This window comes from Pantherophis guttatus, chromosome 10 (assembly GCF_059756535.1).
Source record: "Pantherophis guttatus breed Tessera chromosome 10, ASM5975653v1, whole genome shotgun sequence".
In the NCBI taxonomy this organism is placed as follows: Eukaryota; Metazoa; Chordata; class Lepidosauria; order Squamata; family Colubridae; genus Pantherophis; species Pantherophis guttatus.
The window spans coordinates 16,070,744-16,094,121 of record NC_142072.1 but is presented as its reverse complement, the minus strand read 5'-3'; the positions used below and the strand labels follow the sequence as shown (position 1 = coordinate 16,094,121).

Sequence of the window (23,378 nt, the reverse complement as noted above, 5' to 3'; positions counted from 1 at the left end):
CTTGACTTAAAGTGAGCTTTGTCTTAATAATAATAATAATAATAATAATAATAATAATAATAATAATAATAATAATAATAATAATAATAATTTTATTTCTATACCGCCCTTCTCCCGAAGGACTCAGGGCGGTGTACAGCCTAATTAAAAGCACAAAGACAAACAAAATTTAAAAATTATTAAAATTATTAAATAATTGGCTCAATTATAAAACCCCCAAATTTAAAATCCCACATTTAAAACCAATTAAAATCTTTACATTGATAGCCCGGCCTGGCGGAACAACAAGGTTTTGAGGGCACAGCGAAATATACGGAGGTCGGAGATCTTATGCATTTCTGGGGGCAGTTCATTCCAAAGGGCAGGGGCTCCCACAGAGAAGGCCCTCCCCCTGGGTGTCACCAGCCGACATAATTTGGCTGATGGCACCCTGAAGAGACCCTCTCTGTGGAAGCGAACTGGCCGGTGGGAGGCTACTGGTGGCAGAAGACGGTCTCGAAGGTATCCAGGTCCAATGCCGTGGAGCGCTTTAAAGGTGGTAACCAACACCTTGAATCGCACCTGGAAGACCACTGGGAGCCAGTGCAGCTCGCGCAGGAGGGGTGTCACATGGGCACAACGAGTTGCGCCCATAACCACCCGCGCGGCCGCATTCTGGACCAGTTGGAGCCTCCGGGTGCTTTTCAACAGGAGCCCCATGTAGAGAGCATTACAGTAGTCCAGTCGGGAGGTGACAAGGGCGTGAGTGACCATGCGCAAGGCGTCACGATCCAGAAAGGGCTGCAACTGGCGAATCAGGCGAACCTGATAGAAGCGAAAGCAATTCTATCAGCTACTTCTGTCCTCAAAATGGCAGCTGAAGCCGTTGTCGCCAGAAGAGTGAAGAAGTAACTCCTGCTGTTGGGATGCTGTCCCTTTTTCACAAATAGAGAGAGATTTTCTCTAATTAGGTTTGTTCCCACAAAACGCAGAAGCACTAAAGGGCCTTCTGCTCTGAATCCGTGGAAATCCAAAGTCTGGAACTTGTGGCTGTCATTTTTATTTGTTGTGACTTAAGAGACCAGCCATTTTGGGAGTGATGTGAAATGCTTCTTCTCCTTCCAAGTTTAAAAGCTCATCACTATCACAAACCATTCAGACTCAGGCCACAGGAAGATGGAAACACTGACAGGGATAATCTAGGAACTACTACATAGAACTACTATAAGGAACTACTATAAGGAACGCGGTGGCTCAATGGCTAAGACGCTGAGTTTGTCGATCGAAAGGCCAGCAGTTCAGCGGTTCAAATCCCTAGTGCCACATAACAGGGTGAGCTCTTGTCCCAGCTTCTGCCAACCTAGCAGTTCGAAAGCACGTAAAAAATGCAAATAGAAAAATAGGGACCACCTTTGGTGGGAAGGTAACAGCGTTCCGTGCGCCTTTGGGTTTAGTCCTGCCGGCCACATGACCACGGAGACATCTTCGGACAGCGCTGGCTCTTCGGCTTTGAAAGGGAGATGAGCACCGCCCCCTAGAGCCGGGAACGACTAGCACATATGTGCAAGGGGAATCTTTACCTTTACAAATCAACTTAAAAAAAAGTAAAACTCTCAGGCTCAATTTAGGACAGAACAGTAAATCTCACCTTTGTGCTCCCTGCAACTTCATTGATTTATCCTTGCAGTTTTCTAAGCACCCAATATGAACACAACCTCGTTTTCATCCACAAAGCATTTGAAACCATTCTTAAAAATTGCCTAAAAGAAACAACAGCAGGAGCTTACCTATTCCCAATAGCTAAACTCCTACTGTTGTTTCTTTTAGGCAATTTTAAAGAATGGTTTCAAATACTTTAGGTCTAGGAAGATGACTGTCTTTTGCTTGGCTTGCTGAGTGTTAGAAGAAGTCTGGAGTCTGTTAGAAGAAGGGGGAGTTCTTATCCTGAAGCTGGATAAGAAAATAAGATAATCTATGGGGTCCTTGTTACTCTCTTGGTTGTTTTCTTGCAAACAGTTCATTACCAAACTAGGTAACCAGTTGTGGGATTCAATTTTTTTTTACTACCGTTTCTGTGGGCGTGGCTTGGTGGGTGTGGCTTGGTGGGTGTGGCAGGAGAAGGATACTGCAAAATCTCCATTCCTTCCTACGCCTGGAGGAAGGCTACTGCAAAATCCCCATTCCCTCCCCACTCCTGGGAGAAGGCTACTGCAAAATCCCCATTCCCTCCCCACTCCAGGAGAAGGCTACTGCAAAATCCCCATTCCTTCCCACTCCAGGGGAAAGCTACTGCAAAATCCCCATTCCTTCCCACTCCAGGGGAAGGATACTGCAAAATCCCCATTCCCTCCCCATTCCGGGGAAGGCTACTGCAAAATCCCCATTCCCTCCCCATTCCAGGGGAAGGCTACTGCAAAATCCCCATTCCTTCCCACTTCAAGGGAAGGCTACTGCAATATCCCCATTCCCTCCCCACCCCACTAACCTGCTTTCCAGCTCCGTTCTCCTCTGCAGGGCAACAAAAGAAGACCCAGCCGATCAGCTGGGAGGCAGCGAATAAATCGATTGGGCTAGGCCTCCCTGCAGCCCCCTGGGATCTGTGGGGACTCATGGAAAGGGCGTGCGTGCGTGGCCATCCAGAGGTGGCATTTGCCAGTTCTCCGAACTACTCAAAATTTCCGCTACCAGTTTGCCAGAACTGGTCTGAGCCGGCTGAATACCACCTGTGTAGGTAACATTATCACAGCACTGATGATGTTACCTAGTTTGGTAAGGAAATGTCTGCAAGAAAACAACCATGCTCAAAGAGCAACAAGGATCCACTGTTCAACCTTGAGCTACAAATATTGTGTTCTATGAGCTAACGTAACTCTCCCTGCTTCTTGAACTCAAACTCTCAGTTTCTAATCCATACTGGACCAGCAATTCTCACTAGCAACAAGCACCAGATCTCAAAAATCAACAGACAGCAAAGGCTGTTCTTTTACAGCTCCGGGCTATCCCTCCCTTCCTGGAACTGTAGCCAGGGCAACAAGTCAGGTGCAAACCAAAAGACATTCAGATCTTGAGATGGCTTAGATGTTCCCATAAAATAGAAGGATTTTCAGAGTGCTGGCCTTAACGTGGCTCTTGTGGACCATTACAACTTTTAGCATCTGTCACCATTGGCCATGAAGGCTAATCTGCTAGAAGTTGCAATCTGCCAGTTGATAGCTCATCCTTGCAAAAAAAAATATGAGCTCCTCACAAGGAGATAGTAGTAACTGTGAGAGGGATCTTGGAATTGTAGTGGACAATCACTTAAATCTGAGCCAGCCGTGTGCTGCAGCTGCCAAAAAAGCCAACACAGTTCTAGGCTGCATAAACAGAGGGATAGAATCAAGATCACATGAAGAGTTAATATTGCTTTATAATGCCTTGATGAGGCCACATTTAGAATCCTGCATCCAGTTTTGGACGCCATGATGTAAAAAAGATGTTGAGACTCTAGAAAGAGTGCAGAGAAGAGCAACAAAGATGATTAGGGGACCGGAAGCTAAAACATATGAGGAACAGTTGCAGGAACTGGGTATGTCTAGTTTAATGAAGAGAAAGACTAGGGGAGACATGATAGCAGTCTTCCAATATCTCAGGGGCTGCCACAAAGAAGAGGGAGTCAAGCTATTCTCCTACCCTCAGGGTAGGACAAGCAGCAATGGGTGGAAACTAATCAAGGAGAGAAGCAACCTAGAACTAAGGGGAAATTTCCTGACAGTGAGAACAATTAACCAGTGGAACAACTTGCCTCCAGAAGTTGTGAATGCTCCAACACTGGAAGTTTTTAAAGAAGAGATTGGATAACCATTTGTCTGAAATGGTATAGGGTTTCCTGCCTAAGCAGGGGGTTGGACTAGAAGACCTCCAAGGTCCCTTCCTACTCTACAATTCTATCCTATCCTATCCTATCCTATCCTATCCTATCCTATCCTATCCTATCCTATCCTATCCTATCCTATCCTATCCTATCCTATCCTGACAGCATCCATCAATTCTAGACATTGGTGACTTGAACCCTGACCATTCTGAGCAGCATTTCAATTTATATAAGATGCCAGTAAACTCTGACCAAAAATTCAAGCCTGTGCTGGTAAGACAGAGAAAATTGCACTCTATAATAATGGTCTAAACAGTCATTAAAACTAATTTATGGCACTGGTCATCTTCTGACGTATTTTTTGGGTGCTGCTGCACAAACCTAGCAACGTTATACAGTATGTATGTTGTCACAGGGTTGGTATCCAAGAGCAGCAGGGAAGTATAAAATTGCATCCTGAGTATTTATGCAATAACGATAAAGTGGTAATAATGGTAAAGTGAAGTATGCAATGCAAATATTGGGCCAGCATATTATTTTTTTTCATTGACTTACCTGGCTTCTCATGAGGCTCCTGACAGTGTTTCCAAATGCAGTTTGTAATATTCTGGGAAGGAGAACCTTCAGTGCATTGTTTACATGACTCCAGATCTTTACAGTCCCCTGTTTAAAAAATAAAAAATAAAAAGGCATAAAAAGGTTGTTTTCCTTCCGGTCTATAGATGTGGATCCTAAAGGGTTGGTTGAAGTGACAGAAAATTGTTAAGTTCTAGAGTTATTCAATGACATTCAATTATTCAATTATTCTTTCTTCTGGATAATCTTTTCTTTTTTTGATGATTTGGTTAAATGGAGGTTTGTACTATTTCTAGGCTAAAATTGATGCTTTAAAACTCTATATGTATTATATCACTCTCTGCAATTCTATCCATATTGCTATATTTTTTTTCTGCAATTTTTAATAATTTTCAATAAAAAATTTTTAAAAATAGAGTTATTCAATGACCAGGAACTGTCAAAAAATTGCCCTTTTTGCCTTTTGCCTCCCGCCCCCAAATTTTCAGATATTTAATTTGGATTTGACAGGTAATCCTCAATTTACAACTATTCATTAGCAACTGTTTGAAGGCACAACAGCTGTGAAAAAAAGCTATTTATTACCAGTCCTTGTACTTGGGGACTATCATAGCATCCCCACAATTACATGAACAACATTTGAGCGCTTGGCAACTGGCATGCATTTATGATGATTGCAGCATCCAAGGGTCATGGGAGCATCATATGTATGTTGTGACCTGCCTGCGGCCAGGGGAGCTGGCAGCAGAGTCAGACAGTGAGGAGGTTGGGGAGGAATATGGGCCAGTCCTGGGGGCTGGGGAAAGCTCAGAAGAGGACTCTGCGTTGAAGGCAGAGAGGGAGCTAGACAGCAGTGCGGCAGAGGAACAGCTGGAGCCTGTTCCCAGTGTGCGCATGTGCAGAGCTGCCAGAAAACAAGAACAACTCAGAAAGCAGGGTCGACTTGGGAGTAAAGCCACACCTTAGAGGTGATTGGCCCCTCCCATAGGAAACAAAAGAGGAGCAAATGGGGAGTGGGCTTTTGCAGGAAACCATTCATTCTGTGACTCTAAGAGACTCTGTGCCAAGTTTTGCCTTGTACAGCATTTGGAAACTGGTTACCTGGCAGCTTTCCAAGCATGATAAGGTCTGTGTTGATAAATATTCCTTTGAAAAACTGTTTGGATAGGCCTTGCTGACTGTGAATGAAAGGAATTCACAGTCGTGTAAATAAAAGAGGTTTTGCCGGGACCAAGACTCTGCTTCCTGCTTTTTAAGGGAGCCTAAGTCAGAACAGTGTGACCTTCCCAGCCAGCTTCCAAGAAGCAAAATAATGGGAGAAGCTGGATTTAAAAATAATGGGGGAAGCTTAATGACCACATGATTCTCTTAATGACTACTGTGATTTGCTTAAGAACTGTGGCAAAAAGTCATAAAATCAAGTGCAACTCTGCAACTCATTTAACAATCACCTTGCTTAGCGATGGAAATTCTGAACCCAACTGAGGTCATAAGTCAAGGACTCCCTGTCCTTGACAGGGAGTTGCCATGCTACTTTCAGAACTGTCTTTTAATTTATCCCTAACATTAGAGGCTCAACATGGAGTGGTGCAGTGGCCTAGAGGCGGAGCTTTCACCTCACAATCAGGGGGCTGTGAGTTCAATCCTAGGTAGAGGCAGATATTTCTTTCTCTGGGCACACTGAGAATATATCTGCTGAACAAAACTCTGCATTGGCAACAGGAAGGGCATTCGGCCATTAAAACAATTTCAATTTTTTCAATTTAATTCAATTTGTATGCCGCCCCTCTCCGAAGACTCAGAGCGGCTCACAATACATTTAAAATCCTAATAAAAAATATTTAAAAATTAAAAACATTAAAAACATTAAAACTCATTCATACCATTCATGGCCGGATCTCGCCAGATCGCAAGAGCGAGATCAACGACCCCAGGCCTGCCGGAAAAGCCAGGTCTTCACCGCTTTTCGGAAGGCCAATAGGGTGGGGATGGTCCGGACCTCAGGAGGTAACTGGTTCCAGAGAGCTGGGGCAGCCACAGAGAAGGGCCTCCCCCGTGGGCCCGCCAGCTGACATTGTTTAGCTGACGGGACCTGGAGGAGATCAATTCTGTGGGATCTTACCGATCGCTGGGAGCTATGCGGTAGGAGGCGGTCTCGAAGATAACCTGGCCCTGAGCCATGTACGGCTTTAAAGGTAATAACCAACACCTTGAATTGTGACTGGAAACCAATAGGGAGCCAGTGCAGCTCGTGGAGAATTGGTGTAATGTGGGTGTACCTAGGTGCACCCACAACAGCTCGCGCGGCTGCATTCTGGACCAACTGTAGTCTCTGAACACTTTTCAAGGGTAGCCCCATGTAAAACACTCTGTTAACTCCATTCAGTTGCCCAGACTCCACCTCGCAAGGGAATATGGGGTCATTAAATGAAGATGATTAAAGGCTCAACATGAACTCTGATCAACTTAATGCAGGGTTGTACGCTGCCAAGGTACTGAGATCATCCTGGACTCCATCACCACCGGAAAAGGGACTGGGAGCACCAAACGCATTTTGTGTTTGCTGCGAAGAAACCGTGACACTATCAGTTAAACTTTAGAGAATTTAACCGATCAGACCAAGGAAACCCACGCAGCAACTATTCTAAACATTGTGAGAATGATTACGGTTGGGTGCACACACCGAGTTAAGCCCAAACCTGTCTCGTTTTGTTTGCTTTTGTTTATTTTTGTTATTTTTAATGCAAGAATCCAACTTCTGCTTCCTTTCTTTTGAAAACCGTGCTACATATCGTGCGAATCTGGCCAATGATGATTTCTAATAGGGAAAAAAACCCTAATGAACAAAACAATTAGCCTGACGTATAAGCCGTAAGCCAAAACTGCATTTCTGTCACTTTTAGGAAGAGATATTTTGATCTTCTTCTTATTTTTCTACTCTTTCAGTATTATATCCTTGGGCTTCTTTGGATCTACTAGCTTGTTAGCCTGCAGGCAGTTGCCATTAGTTTCTGTGTATCATGTAGAAAATAATATTTTTCTCTGACTACAGTCGATGCACTGGATGGAGTAAGACCAGTGGCGGATTCCTCCCGGTTTGGCCCGGTTCTCCCGAGCCGGTAGCGGTGACGGATGGATGTGGGGAGGGCCGTGCACGCAAGGCAGGGGTGCGACATGGGGAGGCATTGAATTATGGCTGTGGGCATGCATGCGCACACCTCTCGCACTCCCCCCGCTTTTGGCACGCGACGGCAAAAAGGTTAGCCATCACTGACTTATATATTCAAAGTCAGTTTGGTGTAGTGGTGACAGTACTGGCCTAGACACCAGGAGGCAGGAGTTCTGGTCTTCCCTTAGACATGAAAGCTACTGGGTGACCTGGGGCCAGTTCCTCTCCTCCAACCTAACCCATTTCACAGAGTAACCGTTGCAGGGAAAATAGAAGGCAGGAGCAGTGTGTGTGTATGTGTGTACATGTGTGTGCATAAAGGCAGAACATAAATCTAATGATCCATTAATAAACACTGTTGCCAAGGCAAGTACATTGAAAGTAACTGGGAATTGAGCTTGTCGATAGCATCATTTTGCTGGAAAAGAGCCAGCTTGATGATACTATACCGAATGTTGTATCTCCATAAGAAGGGCATCCTGTATCACTTATGCATGTGGTATTGTGTTAACCTTGCCGGTTGGTGCATAATGCTGGCCTGCTTATGACAACACTGTCAAAAACCTCCATTTTTTTCTGGGACAACAATAAGGCAATAGCAGTTGGAAATTCATTGAAGATTAAATAAACCTACAAACGGTGCCTGTTCAGGACTTCAGGCTCAAGAGGAGCCTTCTACAGAGGAATTATTGAGTCTGTCATCTGCACCTCCATAACTGTCTGGTTTGGTTCTGCAACCCAACAAAACAGACACAGACTTCAGAGGATAATTAGAACTGCAGAAAAAACAATTGCTACCAACCTGCCCTCATTGAGGACCTGTATACTGCACGACTCAAAAAGAGGGCTGAGAAAATATTTACAGAGCCCTCGCATCCTGGACATAAACTGTTTCAACTCCTCAAAACGACACTATAGAGCTCTGCACACCAGAACAACTAGACACAAGGACAGTTTTTTCCCAGACACCAACACTCTGCTAAACAAATAATTCCCCCAACACTGTCAAACTATTCACTAAGTCTGCATTACTATTACTATTAATCTTCTCATCGTTCCTATCACCCATCTCCTCCCACTTATGACTGTATGATTGTAACTTGTTGCTGTATCCTTACAATTTATATTGATTGTTTCCTGGTATGATTTGATTGCTTATTGGTACCCTATGACTAGCATTAAGTGTTGTACCTTAGGATTCTTGACGAATGTATCTTTTCTTTTTATGTACACTGAGAGCATATGCACCAAAGACAAATTCCTTGTGTGTTGAATCACACTTGGCCAATAAAGAATTGTATTGTATTGTGTTGTAAGAGCAGGGGTCTCCAACCTTGGCAACTTTAAGCCTGGAGGACTTCAACTCTGGCTGGGGAATTCTGGGAGTTGAAGTCCTCCAGGCTTAAAGTTGCCAAGGTTGGAGACCCCTGCTCAAGAGGACAGCTGGTTTTGAGCCCAAAGCTAGTAACTATCTGCCATGAGAACAACTTTCCACTGCTGCCTTGTCTCTTGAACCCAGATGGGTTGCATTTCAAACTTCCATACTCCTCAGCCAACAGGCAAAAACAATGAGGACACCCTTCCCGAGAAAAGGGAACCCATCCTCCCTTGGAGTAATTGATTGAGCAACTCTAACTTCTAAGACGTTTATGCCTAACATTCAGCCAAATGCTATAGTTAATTCTCTGCTTCCTTCTTTAATTATGGTGCCCGGAACTGGGATAATATTCAACCTGGGATCTGACAAAGCAAGGCAAATTCAAGATTTTTGTACCTAATCCCTAACTATTCTAGCATGCTATGATTTCACATACTGTAGTGGCCAAAATTGTGGAAACCTTTTGGGGGAAGTGTATTTTTGAGGTTTGATGGCTAATAACACTTTTTTTTTTGGAGTTTCAAGATAATCCTATTCCACTGCGGGAATGGCCTGGGAATAACCCAGACCTTAACCCCATTGAAAATCTATGGAGCTGACTAAAGAAACTTGTTAATCAGAAGCGACCCAGCAATAAAACCCAGTTAATAGAAGCAATCATTCAATCTTGGTTTCACATTATAACAGCTGCAGGACTAAAAGACTTGGTTCACTCCACGGGAAGATGTTGTAAGGCCGTAATTCATGCTAAAGGTTACCCAACTAAATATTAACTGACATGGTGATAATTTTTGTATATCTCGTTTTTTCTACCTGTTTCACTTTTCTTCTTTATGCTGTAACTGCTGTTCTAATAGCAAATCCTTCATAAAAGTTATCGCATTACATTCTTGATTAAATTCTCTTTCCATTGATATATAATTTTATGGTACTACTCCAAAAGAAAGTGGTGTTATTAGCTAGTTTTAGAAAATACACTTTTCCCAAAAGGTTTCCACAATTTTGGCCACTACTGTACATATAAAAAGTAGTAAAGCTTTAAAATGGAGGTTCAAATGAAGCAATCCCTCCCACCTCCTCATAATACTCATCTATTGTTAACTTCAGTATCTTAATCATAAACCATACACTATCACAAAGTGCAGTGAACTGCTTAAAAAGGTTGTAACAACTGTCTTGCTTAGCAATGGAAATTCTCATCCCAATGGTGGTCGTAAATCAAGGATTACCTGTACAGGTAGGCCTTGAATTGCAGCACAATAGAGCCCAACATTTGTATCGCTAATTTGTTAAGTGAGTTTTGCCCCATTTTACGACTTTTCTTGCCAGAGTTGTTAAGTGCATGGTTGCATTCGGTAAGTTAGTAACACGGTTGTTAAGTGAATCTGGCTTCCCCATTGACTTTGCTTGTGAGAAGGTCGCAAAAGGGGATCACATAACCTCGGGACACTGCGACCGTCATAAATGTGAGTCAGTTGCCAAGCATCTCAATTTTGATCACGTGACCACCACCAGGGGGCTGCAAAGGTCTTGTGAAAAGCATCCTTTTTTTCAAGTTTTCATTGTAACTTTGAACGGTCACTAAATGAACTGTTGTAAATCGAGTGACATACCTGTATAGCTCTTTTTAAGTGATTGGGATAGTTCACTGGAGATCTTTCTACTCTGCACAGGGCAGAAAGATTTCATATCTGCCATGCAACTCTAATCCCATATAGGTTTAAAGGTAAAGCTAACGGTAAAGGTTCCCCTCGCACATATGTGCTAGTCGTTCCTGACTCTAGGGGGCGGTGCTCATCTCCGTTTCAAAGCCGAAGAGCCAGCGCTCTCCAAAGACGTCTTCATGGTCATGTGGCCAGCATGACTCAACGCCAAAGGCACACGGAACGCTGTTACCTTCTCACCAAAGGTGGTCCCTATTTTTCTACTTGCATTTTTTATGTGCTTTCGAACTGCTAGGTTGGCAGAAGCTGGGACAAGTAACAAGAGCTCATCCCATTACGCGGCACTAGGGATTCGAACCGCTGAACATCCGACCTTTCGATCGACAAGCTCAGCGTCTTAGCCACTGAACCATTGCGTCCCATGTAGGTTTACTTAACCCCAAAAGGAGGCCAGCTTGGAATGCAACTCGGGAACCAAGCCGAGAGTGGGAGGCAACCATCAGTAGTAACATCCAACCCCTTGCAACCAACTCGCCAATAAGGAGAAAGTGTCCAACTTAGGCTGGGAGTCTTTTCTGTTTACTGAGACAAACACACATGTTCTCTCTTACTTTCTCTTTCTCCCTCCCACCCTCCCTTTCTTTAGTTAACCAATTATCTTTGTAGAGTGGAAGGTTGATGGGCTCTATTGCCATGGATACAGTGCTCTGGTTATAGCACTTTAACTAGCAGTGAGTGACTTAACAAGAGCCAGTAAGAAAGCAGGTTCCCCAAATTCTTAGCAGGTTAGTGTGTGTTTGTTTGTTTCTGTGCGCGCCTGCATGTTGTTAAAAGAGCCCAGCTATTTTTGTCACCACACACAAGCACAGACAAATCGGATGCTTTGCCCGATGGTTTCAAATCTTGGCATGCTGCTCCATCGGACAGGGGGGCGAGGGGAAAAACACTGCCTGCTTCAAGATCTCCTCCCATCTGTTCCAACCAACCCACAAACTGAGGCCTGTTCACACATTTAACAATAGCCCTTGTCCCTGCCATCAGCAACTCTCGGGGAAGGGGACATGAAGCAAAGCTGCCCACTTTCCCATCTGCTGCGCTACGGAGTCTTTCTCAGCATCTGGAAAAGCCGTTGACCTCCAAAATTAGCATCCTAATACACAGGAGTGTCATTAATTTCCCAAAAATAAAGCTTACTCCTGTGTAAGTGCGCTTGCAAGTGTGATCTGCAAGCACAGCTCCAAATAGACATACGGTACATGACGTGCAGTCCTAGGAGCTGCCATTATTATGGTTCGTTGCACAGTAAGCCAGTTAGATGTTCAGACTCGATTTGGCATTTTTATCCATCTATCGAGTCCTTCCCAAGAATCTGGGAAAGGCAGAGCCATGTGGATGTTTAATGATGTTAAAGGTATTGTCTCGGGTTGTTCTGAGTACAGCTGCCTTTTGCAATTGACTGGTGATGAAGCTGTCAATGCCCCCAATTTTGTGAATGCCTCCATTATTATTGTCAAATGCCTATGCCACCTGACTTCCAACAACTCTGGTCCCAGAGGAAGACCATAGCGCAGAGGTGTCAAACTCAAGGCCCACGGGCCAGATCTGGCCTGCCCATGGGGCCACCCTGGAAACAGCAAAGGGACCAGCCCACTCTGTTTTTGCTGCCAGCAAAAACAGCTTGGGAGGGCCGGAGCTCCGTTTTCGCTGGCGGAGGGCTAGCAAAACAAACTAAAAGCAAAACAAAAGGAGAAATGTTTCCTCTTTTGCATTTGAGCATGCAAGAAGGGACAGGAAAGGAGAAAGGGAAAGAGGAAAGACAAAGAAAAAGAAGGGAAGATGGGAAGAGAGCAAGAAAGGAAAAAGAAGGAAAGAGGGGAAGGAAGAAGAAAGGAGGATGAAGAGGGAGGGAGGGAGAGTGTGAAAGAAGGGAGGGAGGGAGGGATTATAATGTGAGGGAGGGTCTGAAGGAAGTCCTGCCTTAGCACTTGGCCATCACAAGTCCCCCCCCTGACATGAGTGATGTCAAACAGGCCATGCCTACCATGCCACACCCCCCCCCGGGGTCAAACAAAACCCTGATGCGGCTCGCAATGAAATCAAGCTTGACACCCCTGCCATAGTATAAAGGGAAAACTGCAGCTCAGTGAGAGAGCATCTATGGTACATTTTTCTAGCTTCAGCTAAGAAATAATTTGACTTGAAATCCTGCAGAATAGCTACCATCAATGTGCAGGTCCATCTTATTACAGGGTACCTCCCTGAGTTGCAAAGAAACCCAGTCCAGTCCATAATATACACATAATATATATATATATATACAAAGAGAAAGAGAGAGAGAGAGAGAGAGAGAATGTATGTGTGTATGTGTATCAAATTTATATTTCACTGATAAAGAAATAAAGGAAGACTAGTATAGAATTATTTCAAACTATTTAGCTCTCATCAGCTAGCCATACCCTTACTTGGATTCGAACTTGGGCTGTCTGCATGTTAGACAGTTGTATTAACCTCTGAGCCACAAGTTCTCCTCCCTTAATCAGCTTGAGCCAGGGGAGAGATTAAGTGTTTTTCTATCGAGAGACCTGGTCTATCCCAGTATGTGGGAGGGAGCATACTGCATCCCTTTCGCCTTTATATTTATATACATACATACATACATACATACATACATACATACATACATATATACATACTATATATATATATATATATAGCCAACTTTAAGATGGGTGGACTTCAACTCCCAGAATTCCTCAGCCAGACATGTCCCAATCTTAAAGTTGCCAGGGTTGGGAAGGCATATGGGTCAGTGGCTAAGACACTAAGCTTGTCGATCAGAAAGGTCGGCAGTTCGGCGGTTCGAATCCCTAGTAAAGGGGGTTGGACTAGATGACCTCCAAGGCCCCTTCCAATTCTCTTACTGTTACAAACCCTGCTGTAAGGAAAATACGATCCAGTCTCCTTATGACTTCGCAGATAACTGGAGTAGAAGCTCGGCCTTCTTTGATATTTGAGCACCCCAGATCTTGCCGTGCGGTCCAGCAAGCACCGCCTCCTTTCCAAAACAGCCTGCCGAGGTCCCGAGCTTTGCATTGCAAAACAGTTGCTGGTATCCCCGATCTCCAGGTCACCCACATCATGCACTTATGCATGTATTCCCCAGAGGGTGTTTTATAATTGATAAAACAATAGGTGACATTTGACTCTGCCCTCAAGGCTTCATTTTGCGATGGACGCTGATTGGTAGACTTCAGGACTCTCATGAAAAGAGGGAACAAAACAGGTCACACCAGCGTGAAATCCACCCGCTGCTGGCCCAGGGGAGAGCCAATCACAAGAGAGCAGGTGTTTCAAAGAACCTGCACAACACTTTCCATTCTTGCCTACCAAGCGCTTGAGCTATAAAGCTTCAGGAGGAAATCATCCTTGCTTTCGGCTCCTATTTCCATGGATTCAGATTACACTACGTGCATCACTTAATTTGCTTCCTCGGATAACAATTGCCCTGAATTAATACCCGGACAATAGTGTGTTGAAAAGATCTAGGCTTGCAAAGACCCAGATTGGCACAGATGCCTCCAACATCTGGCTTACTATATTGTTTTCAATGTGATCTAGTGACCTCCCAGCACGCTAAGCTTGGTTGGTGTTAACCTTGTTTTTGTTTGTTTGTTTGTTTCTATTTAGCCTGTTATGGGAGAGTCACTTTGGGCAGCGAGATAGGTGGCATAGAGATTTAGCAATACTGAGTGAAAATATCCAGGCTTGCAAAGACCGAGGTTCGCACAGATGCCTCCAACATCTGGCTTGCTACGTTGTTTTCAATGTGACCTAATGACTTCCCGGTATGCTAAGTTTATACCGATACCAATTTTGGTCACCATAGTACAAAAACAGATGTTGAGACTTTGGAAAAAGTTCAGAGAAGAGCAACTAAGATGATCAAAGAAGACTAAACCATATGAAGAACGGCTTCAGATTTGGGGGTCTGGCTAGCAGGGTGGATAAAAATCAATGATTTTTTTAAAAAAATCAAAAAAATCAAACTTTTTAAAATTTAAATCGGATTTTTTTTATTTAAATCGGATTTTTTTGATTTTTATTGAATTTATTTTAATAAAAAACTTTTGGGGTAAAAATCTATCACAAGATAGTTTTCTATTTAAGATACATAAATAATTTAATTTATTCAGCATGAAATGGAGCTTAGATATGTAGCATGAGGCTGTATATTTTACAACACTGGGACTATCGGTGAGTCAACAGTGGGTCAAAGGAGTAGCAGAGATGACAGTTGCTCTTTAAAAATTATGATTTAAATCGAGTTGATTTAAATCAAGCCTTTTTACTAGTGATTTAAATCATGATTTAAATTGTGATTTAAATCAACTCGATTTAAATCAAATCCACCCTGCTGGCTAGTCTAAGGAAGAGAAGAATTAGGGGTGACATGATCGTAGTATTCCAGTATTTGAGGGGCTGCCACAAAGAAGAAGGGGTCAAATTATTCTCCAAAGCACCAGAGGGCAGGGCAAGAAATAATGGTTGGAAACTAATCAAAGAGAAAAGCAACCTGGAATTAAGGAGAAACTTCCTAATAGTGAGGAGAATTAACCAGTGGAACAGCTTGCCTCCAGAAATTGTGGGCACTCCATCACTGGAGATTTTAAGAAGAAACTGGACATTCACTTGTCTGAAATGGTATAGGTCCATATAGGACATAGGTTCTTGAGCAGGGGGCTGGACTAGAAGACCTCCAAGCTCCCTTCCGGCTTCTATTCTATTCTATTCTATTCTATTCTATTCTATTCTATTCTATTCTATTCTATTCTACTCTACTCTACTCTACTCTACTCTACCCTACGCTACCCTACCCTACCCTACCCTACCCTACCCTACCCTCAGCTTGGTTGGTGTTAACCTCATTTTTTGTTTATATGTCCCATGTTTTGGGAACACAGCCCATTTAATTAGTTAATAGGTCTGGATTTTCCTTGAAGACGTTTCGCTTCCCATCCAAGAAGCTTCTTCAGCTTCTTGGATGAGAAGCGAAACATCTTCAAAGAAAAACGAGAAAGTCCAGTTGCCTCTTGAAAAAGCACCTTTGGGACAACCATGACCTGGATGACGGAGAACCTCCATAGAAGATAGATCAGTGTATTGTCCAACTCCCCAAAAGGGGTTAATTCACTACCCCAGTTCATCACGGTCTGTGAATCCAGCTAGCTGCGTGACACATTCTTCACTGCTGCCTTATTTGCAAGGTCTCATGAGCCATTCCCCAAAATGTAAAATGTGCCCGCCGGCCAGGGGTGAAATCTACTTACCTTTCTTACTGGTTCGGAAGATGCGCAGAAGGTAAAAAAAAAAACATTCGCACATGCGCAGAAGGTAAAAAAAACATTACTTCCTGGTTAAAACCAGGAAGTAATGACATCCGGATGACAATCACTACCGGATCGCTGAACCACAGGGAAAAATCGCTACCGGATCGCTGAACCACAGGGAAAAATCGCTACCGGATCGGGCGATCCGGTCCGATCCGGGAGCATTTCACCCCTGCTGACGGCTATGAAAATGTTACACAGCCCTGAGTTGCTGACTTGTTCATTGCATAAAGCCCAGTTTATTTGAGCTCACCCAACCCATTAAGGCAAAAATCATACAAAGTGTACAACGACACAACATCCAGCCGTAGAACACACACACACAAAAGCCTGCTCAACAACAGGTTGGTACAACAGGGATGCACCAGCATCTATCAGACTGTTCTAATGAATGGGCTGATAGTTTTGAAAGAGAGAGAGAGGGGGGGGGGGAAAAAAACCAGAGTAGGCGAAAAACAGAAATATGACTCCATCTGCATTACTAAACCACTTTCCTAAAATACTCCAGATCCAACACCAAGACAGATTGGCATTAAGCATGCTACCAAGTGAAGGAGAAAAAGAGTGAATATGAATATGTGTTCCTTCAGCAGGCCCTGTTACAGGAATCACTGGCAGGGAATACATTGGTGGACCGCATGGGTGTTTTTGTGGTACAAACCAGGGGTGAAATGCTCCCGGTTCGGACCGGATCACCTGATCCGCTAGCGATGGCGGCGGGTGGTTCAGAGAACTGGTAGTAAAAATCCCTGTGTCACCCCCCCCCATGCCCAGCTAAGCCACACAATCATCAGAGGCTTTTTTTTTACTTTTAAAAACATTTTTTCTACAACCTCTTCCGACGAAAAAATGTTTTTAAAAGTAAAAAAAAAAAAGCCTCTGATGATGGCGCAGCTCAGCTGGGATCATCAGAGGCTTTTCAAAGCATTTTTTTCTGCAACCTCTTGGCCAAAGAGGTGGTAAAAAAAATGCTTTGAAAAGTCTCTGATGATCCCAGCTGAGTTGCCTAATCGGCAGAGAGGTATTTTTTAAAAAGGCTCTCTGATGATCCCAGCTGAGTTGCCTGATGGGGGAGGCTTTTCAAAGCATTAGGAAAAATGCTTTGAAAAGTTAAAAAAAAAAAGTTGGCCATGCCCACCCAGTCACATTACCCCCCCACAAGTTACGCCCATAGAACCAGTAGTATTTGGAATAAATCTGGAACAAACCCTAAACATACAGGCAGTCCTCAACTTACAACAGTTCATTTAGTGACCATTCAAAGTTACAACAGCACTGAAAAAAGTGACTTATGATCGTTTTTGACACTTATGACCATCACCGCATCCTCCCAGTCACATGATCAAAATTCAGACGCTTGGCAACGGACTCATATTTAGGACGGTTACCGTGTCCTGTGGTCATGTGATCTGCTTTTGCGACCTTCTGACCAGCAAAGTCATGGGAAATCCAGATTCACTTACCCACCATATTACTAACTTAACAAATGCAATGATTCACTTAACAGTGGCGAGGAAAGTCGTAAAATGGGACAAAACTCACTTAACAAATGTTTCACTTAACAATATAAATTTTGGACTTCATTGCGCTTGTAACTCGAGGGCTACCTGTATACTAATTCTATTAGACCTCTTCGGTTGCATATCAGGTGCCCATACTGAAAATTTGGGGTGGATTTAGACTTTCAGATCAGTAGGCTGGAAAAGTGCAAGATACATAGCTTGCAGAAATGAACTCATGACAGGCCTTCTCTTCTACAGAAGAGATTCACCATACTTATTACTTTTTCTCTAATTAATCAGAACTCTATGAAAAGAAGGACTAAGGGAGACATGATAGCAGTCTTCCAATATCTCAGGGGCTGCCACAAAGAAGAGGGAATCAAGCTGTTCTCCAAAGCACCTGAGGGCAGGACAAGAAGCAACAGGTGGAAACTAATCAAGGAGAGAAGCAACTTAGAACTAAGGAGAAATTTCCTGACAGTTAGAACAATTAATCAGTGGAACAACTTGCCTCCAGAAGTTGTGGATGCTCCAACACTGGAAGTTTTTAAGAAGATGTTGGATAACCATTTGTCTGAAGTGGTGTAGGGTTTCCTGCCTGAGCAGGGGGTTGGACTAGAAGACCTCCAAGGTCCCTTCCAACTATTCTATTCTATTCTATTCTATTCTATTCTATTCTATTCTATTCTATTCTATTCTATTCTATTCTATTCTTATTCTATTCTATTCTATTCTATTCTATTCTATTCTATTCTTATTCTATTCGGATTACAGCTATCTTGACCAAAGGACAAAAGTAAACTAAAAAGGAATCCTAGTCCATGGAGCCAAGCCCTTTCCTCCCCCCAAAATGTGGAAGCTTTCAGCTTCACAACTAGTTGCAAATTGTTACTTTCAAGGCTTAACTTCCCCTACAGTCTTGCATTATATTGCCAGGTGCACAGCTGAATTATCAAGACAATTAAGAATTCAACATATATGTGTGAATCAGAGGAATGGGTGACTTGGGAGAATGACCATCAGATTTTGAGCAAGAAGATCTGGGTTCGAAGCCAGGGACACCAATAAAGCCTATTGGCTGGGTTCCCATATCACAATTTAGTGATAGTACAAGTGCTATCCTGAATTAATACGTGGAGTACAGGTATTAATTCAGGAGAGTAATTTTGGACACCTAAGTACAAAATTATTACCTGGATTTGAGCAAATCAGCTCTCTTCTCACCATCTACCAAGTCAGGAAAAAAGTTTAACTTACGGTAACCAAGTTCAGGATGTGGTGCAACTACAAGCACTGGGTGTTTAATAGATCGAGTCGTATGGATTCAGCTATTTGAGATTTCAAATCAACCACTTTTAAACTTATTCTCACCCCACCACTGGATTTTTGTGAAAAATAAAAAGGGAGGGAGGGAGGAAATCCTGGAGGAAAGGCACATAATAAACATGAAGGTTAACGATTAGGACCCACCACAAGGAAGCCATTTCCTCTCTGGAGTAGGGAGTGTGACTAAATGGAACTTGATGCTCTCAGAAGGGAGTTGACCTATTTTTACAGCATGCTCTGCTGAAGCCTTCAACAACTTTTCCCAACCGGTGGCAGGGATGATGGCAGCTGTAGTCTAACCTCTCTCTTAGATCAGGGGTCTCCAACCTTGGCAACTTTAAGCTTGGCAGACTTCAACTCCCAGAATTCCCCAGCCAGCTTTGCTCTAAAACGAGGGTCTCCAACCTTTGCAATTTAATAAATTAATAAATTAACAGAGTTGGACGGGACCTTGTAGGTCATCTAGTCCAACCTCCTGCCCAAGATGGAGACCCTATCCCATTTCTGACAGATGGCAGCCCAATCTCTTCTTGAAAGCCTCCATTTTTAAGCCTGGCAGACTTCAACTCCCAGAATTCCCCTGGCTGGGGAATCAAGAGAGGGAGAGGGGAGGGTGGGAGGGGGAGAGAGACAGAGAGAAACAGAGAGAGAGAAGGAAAGAGAGAGAGAGAGAAGGAAAGAGAGAGAGAGAGAGAGAGAGAGAAGGAAAGAGAGAGGGAGAGAAAGAGAGAGAAGGTAAGAGAGAGAGAGAAGGAGAGAGAAGGAAAGAGAGAGAGAGAGAAGGAGAGAGGGAGAGAAAGAGAGAGAAGGAAAGAGAGAGAGAGAAGGAAAGAGAGAGAGAGAGAAGGAGAGAGAAGGAAAGAGAGAGAGAGAAGAAAAGAGAGAGAGAGAGAAGAAAAGAGAGAGAGAGAAGGAAAGAGAGAGAGGGAGAGAAAGAGAGAGAAGGAGAGAGAGAGAGAAGTAAAGAGAGAGAGAGAGAGAAAGAGACTCCCGCGATCTCACCCACCTGCCTGGCTGGGGAGTAAGGCTGGCGCGCACAGTAGGGCGCAGAGCAGCGCCGCCCGGAGCTCCCAGAAGCGGGCCGGCGGAGCGGGCATGGCTGGGACTCCTCCGGCGGGCCAAGCCAAAGCGGCAGCGACTCGAGCGGTGCTTTTTCCAGTCACTTTGGAAACGAGGCTCGCCTGGAAAGCGCTCGCGGCAAAGGGGGAAGCGCCGGTGGCGAGCAAGCACATGCGCGCAGGGCGGAAAAAAGGAAAAGAAGAGCTGGGGGTGGGGCGGGCAGGTGAGTCGGCTGGGCGGGGCAGGGGGCTCCTCCTCCTCTGGTTCCTGCCTCCTCCACCCACCCACATACACACACACACACACCTCAGAGAAAGGCGAAGCCGGTTGCTGGGTTTCTCTTGGGCCGTTTGGGTGGCGCTCAGCGCAGAGGAATTGGGCTGGGATGCCCGGTTCGGAGTTTAACCTGTTGGGTTACAACTCCCATAATCCACAAATAGCTGGAGGATCGGGGTGGGGAGGAGATCATTGAGACCAGTGGATTGGAGATTCTCAGTCATCCAGATCATGGTTGTCCCAAGGGTGCTTTTTTTTACTTTTTTCAAGAGGCAACTGGATTTTCTGGTTTTTCTTTGAAGATGTTTCTCATCCAAGAAGCTTCTTTCAGATCTTTTTTTTTATAATAATTTTTTTTTACTTGAACATATCATCCTCCATTAAACAGAGTGTCCTCCGGGTATAAATATCTCTGTGCAATAACAATTAAAAATTTACAGTATTCGTTACATTGATAATAATTCTCTCATTTTACAATAATAATAATCAGCATTATAACTATTCATTTCTCCCTCTTAACGTATCTTCTACTGAAAATATATTAGGTATAATAATCTTAAATCATATTAATCATCATATTGTTTACATCTCTCTTAACATATGTTGTATATTTCACTGATTTCCATTTATTTCTCACTTCTGTTTTCATTCTCATTCTCCAACCATCCATAAAATAGCTCCCATATATTCGGTTTGTTCTTTCTTCTTTATAGCAAGTGTTAATCTGTTCATTTCTGCATAGTCTAATATTTTCCTAATCACTTTCTCATCCATAGGGATTTTGTCACTTTTTCAATTTTGTGCAAATACAATTCTAGCTGCAGTTAATACATGTATAATTAAATATGCATTTCCTTTACAAGCTTCTTTCATCTCTGAAATAGTGGTGGATTTCAACATTTTTTATTACCGGTTCTGTGGGTGTGGCTTGGTGGGGCGTGGCAGGGGAAGGATACTGTAAAATCCCCATTTCCTCTCCAATCCAGGGGAAGGAAACTGTAAAATCTCCATTCCCTCCCCACTCCAGGGGAAGGTTACTGCAAAATCCCCATTTCCTCCCGATCAGCTGGGACTCGGGAGGCAGAGAATAGATGGGGGCGGGGCCAGTCAGAATTTTTACTACCTATTCTCCGAACTACTCAGAATTTCCACTACCGGTTCTCCAGAACTGGTCAGAACCTGCTGAAACCCACCTCTGCTCTCAAAGTGCATTCACTAAATGTCTATGGAGATTCTCAGTCATCCAGGTCATGGTTGTCCTAGAGCTGAAGAAGCTTCTTGGATGAGAAGCGAAACATCTTCAAAGAAAAACCAGAAAGTCCAGTTGCCTCTTGAAAAAAGCACCTTTGGGATTTAGACCAGCGGTTCCCAACCTTTGGGGCACCAGGGACCAGTTCCGTGGAGAACCGCTTTGGCATGGACTGGTGGGATCATGGTTTCGCTATTGCTGCCTGCATCCTGCAGATGGGACTTCGCTTCCTTGTGTGGTCCAGTTTCTAGCATGCAGTGGCCTGGTGCTGGTCCACGGACCAGGGGTTGGGGACCCCTGATTTAGACTGCCAAAGAGAATCAGCCAGAGTAGCGATCTTAGATTTTTGCCAGCCAAGTTTGGCTCTGACAGCTCTACCACTGCTTCCAGTCCATTTTTATGGTCTGTGACAAGGAAGGGCAATGAGATAGATCCCTTTCAGACTCGCCTTTGATCTTCCCTTGAGAATATACAGTCTGAAGAAAGCCCTGAGATCTAGCATGACACTGGGATTTGTAGTTATAGCCTGTTGGCTGGGGAATTCTGGGAGTTGAAGTCCGCACACATCTTAAAGTTGCCCAGGTTGGGAAACATTGGTTTAGAAGATCCCATGTCCAGATGGGAGATCCCACAGAAGGTTGTGGGATCTCCCGCAAAGTTTATTTGTCAAGCATATATAAGATACCAGGTAAAAGTATAAACATAATTTGAATACATGAAAAGAGTAAGTAAAAAGGAATATTAGGACAGGGACGGTAGGCATGCTGGTGCACTTATGCACGCCCCTTACAGACCTCTTAGGAATGGGGTGAGGTCAACAGTAGACAGTTTAAGGTTAAAGTTTTTGGGGTTTGGGGAAGAAACTACAGAGTCAGGCCAGTTCCAGACAGATAACTAGGTACCAGCCAATCAACCAGACATTGTGGTAGTTGACAAGGACCAGAACAGAATAACAGATTAACAGAGTTTGTAGATCAGTGATGGCTAACCTTTTCTGGACTGAGTGCCCAAAGCGCTCCCCCCTGCATGCACTCTCCCCACATGTGCCCCACCCCCCTGCATGTGTGCATCCCCCCGCATGCTCTCCCTGCATGCATGGCAGAGACCCGAAGACGGCATGAATGTGTGGTGGAGCTGATCTGGGGTGACAGCTCGCGTGCCCACAGAGAGGGCTCTGTGTGCCACCTCTGGCATGTGTGCCATGTGTTCACCATCACAGTTGTAGGTCATCTAGTCCAACCTCCCTACACCATTTCTGACAGATGGCCCCTACACCAGGAGACCTTACACCAGTGATGGCTAACCTTTTTGCCATCGCGTGCCAGGAAGGGGGGGCGGGGAAAGTTCATGTGTGTGTGTGCCCACACCCATAATTCTATGTGCCCCACCCCACCCCCGCTTCTGACACGCGATGGCCCAGTAGGCCTGTTTTTCTTTCTCACCTGGCTCCAGATCCTCTCTATGCATCTGGGGAGGGCAAAAACAGCCTTCCCCACCCCCTCGGAGGTCCTCCGGAGGCCCAAAAGGGCCCGTTTTCCAACTTTCGGTTAGACAGGAAGTGACTTTTTTGCTGTCCCCAGCCTCCAGAGTCTCCTAGAGAGGCTGAGAGCTGAGCCGGCGTGCCAGGCAACATGGTTCCGTGTGCCACCTGTGGCACGCGTGCCATAGGTTCACCATCACGGCCCTTCACCATTTCTGACAAATAGCAGTCCAATCTCTTCTTGAAAGCCTCCAGTGATGAAGCTCCCACAATTTCCGAAGGCAACTTCTGTTCCATGGGTTGATTGTTCTCTCACTGTCAGAAAATTCCTCCTTATTTCCAGGTTGAATCTCTCCTTGACTAAAAGACAGCAATGGTGATAAATATAGAGATGCCAAGTGACAGCAACATCAGGAGGAAGGAATCTGAGAAGCTGGAGAAGCTACCAGGGCCTGAAGGAGGAACTAGAGAAGATGTGGA

General features: G+C 44.3%; 1 protein-coding gene across 2 annotated transcripts in view; it reads right to left on the bottom strand.

Moving 5' to 3' along the window:
* CD164L2 (CD164 molecule like 2) overlaps nt 1–20,117 on the bottom strand; it is a 47,744-nt gene extending 27,627 nt beyond the window's left edge. The window contains exons 1-2 of one of the 2 annotated variants that reach the window (XM_034413598.3): nt 19,841–20,117; nt 4,388–4,495 (exon numbers count right to left, since the gene is read on the bottom strand). In XM_034413598.3, the coding sequence (XP_034269489.1) occupies nt 4,388–4,495; nt 19,841–20,066 (334 nt within the window). In that variant the 5' untranslated portion in view covers nt 20,067–20,117. The remainder of the gene's footprint in view (nt 1–4,387; nt 4,496–19,840) is intronic. The other variant, XM_060691479.2, reaches the window with a different exon arrangement.
* Nucleotides 20,118–23,378: the final 3,261 nt, after the last annotated feature.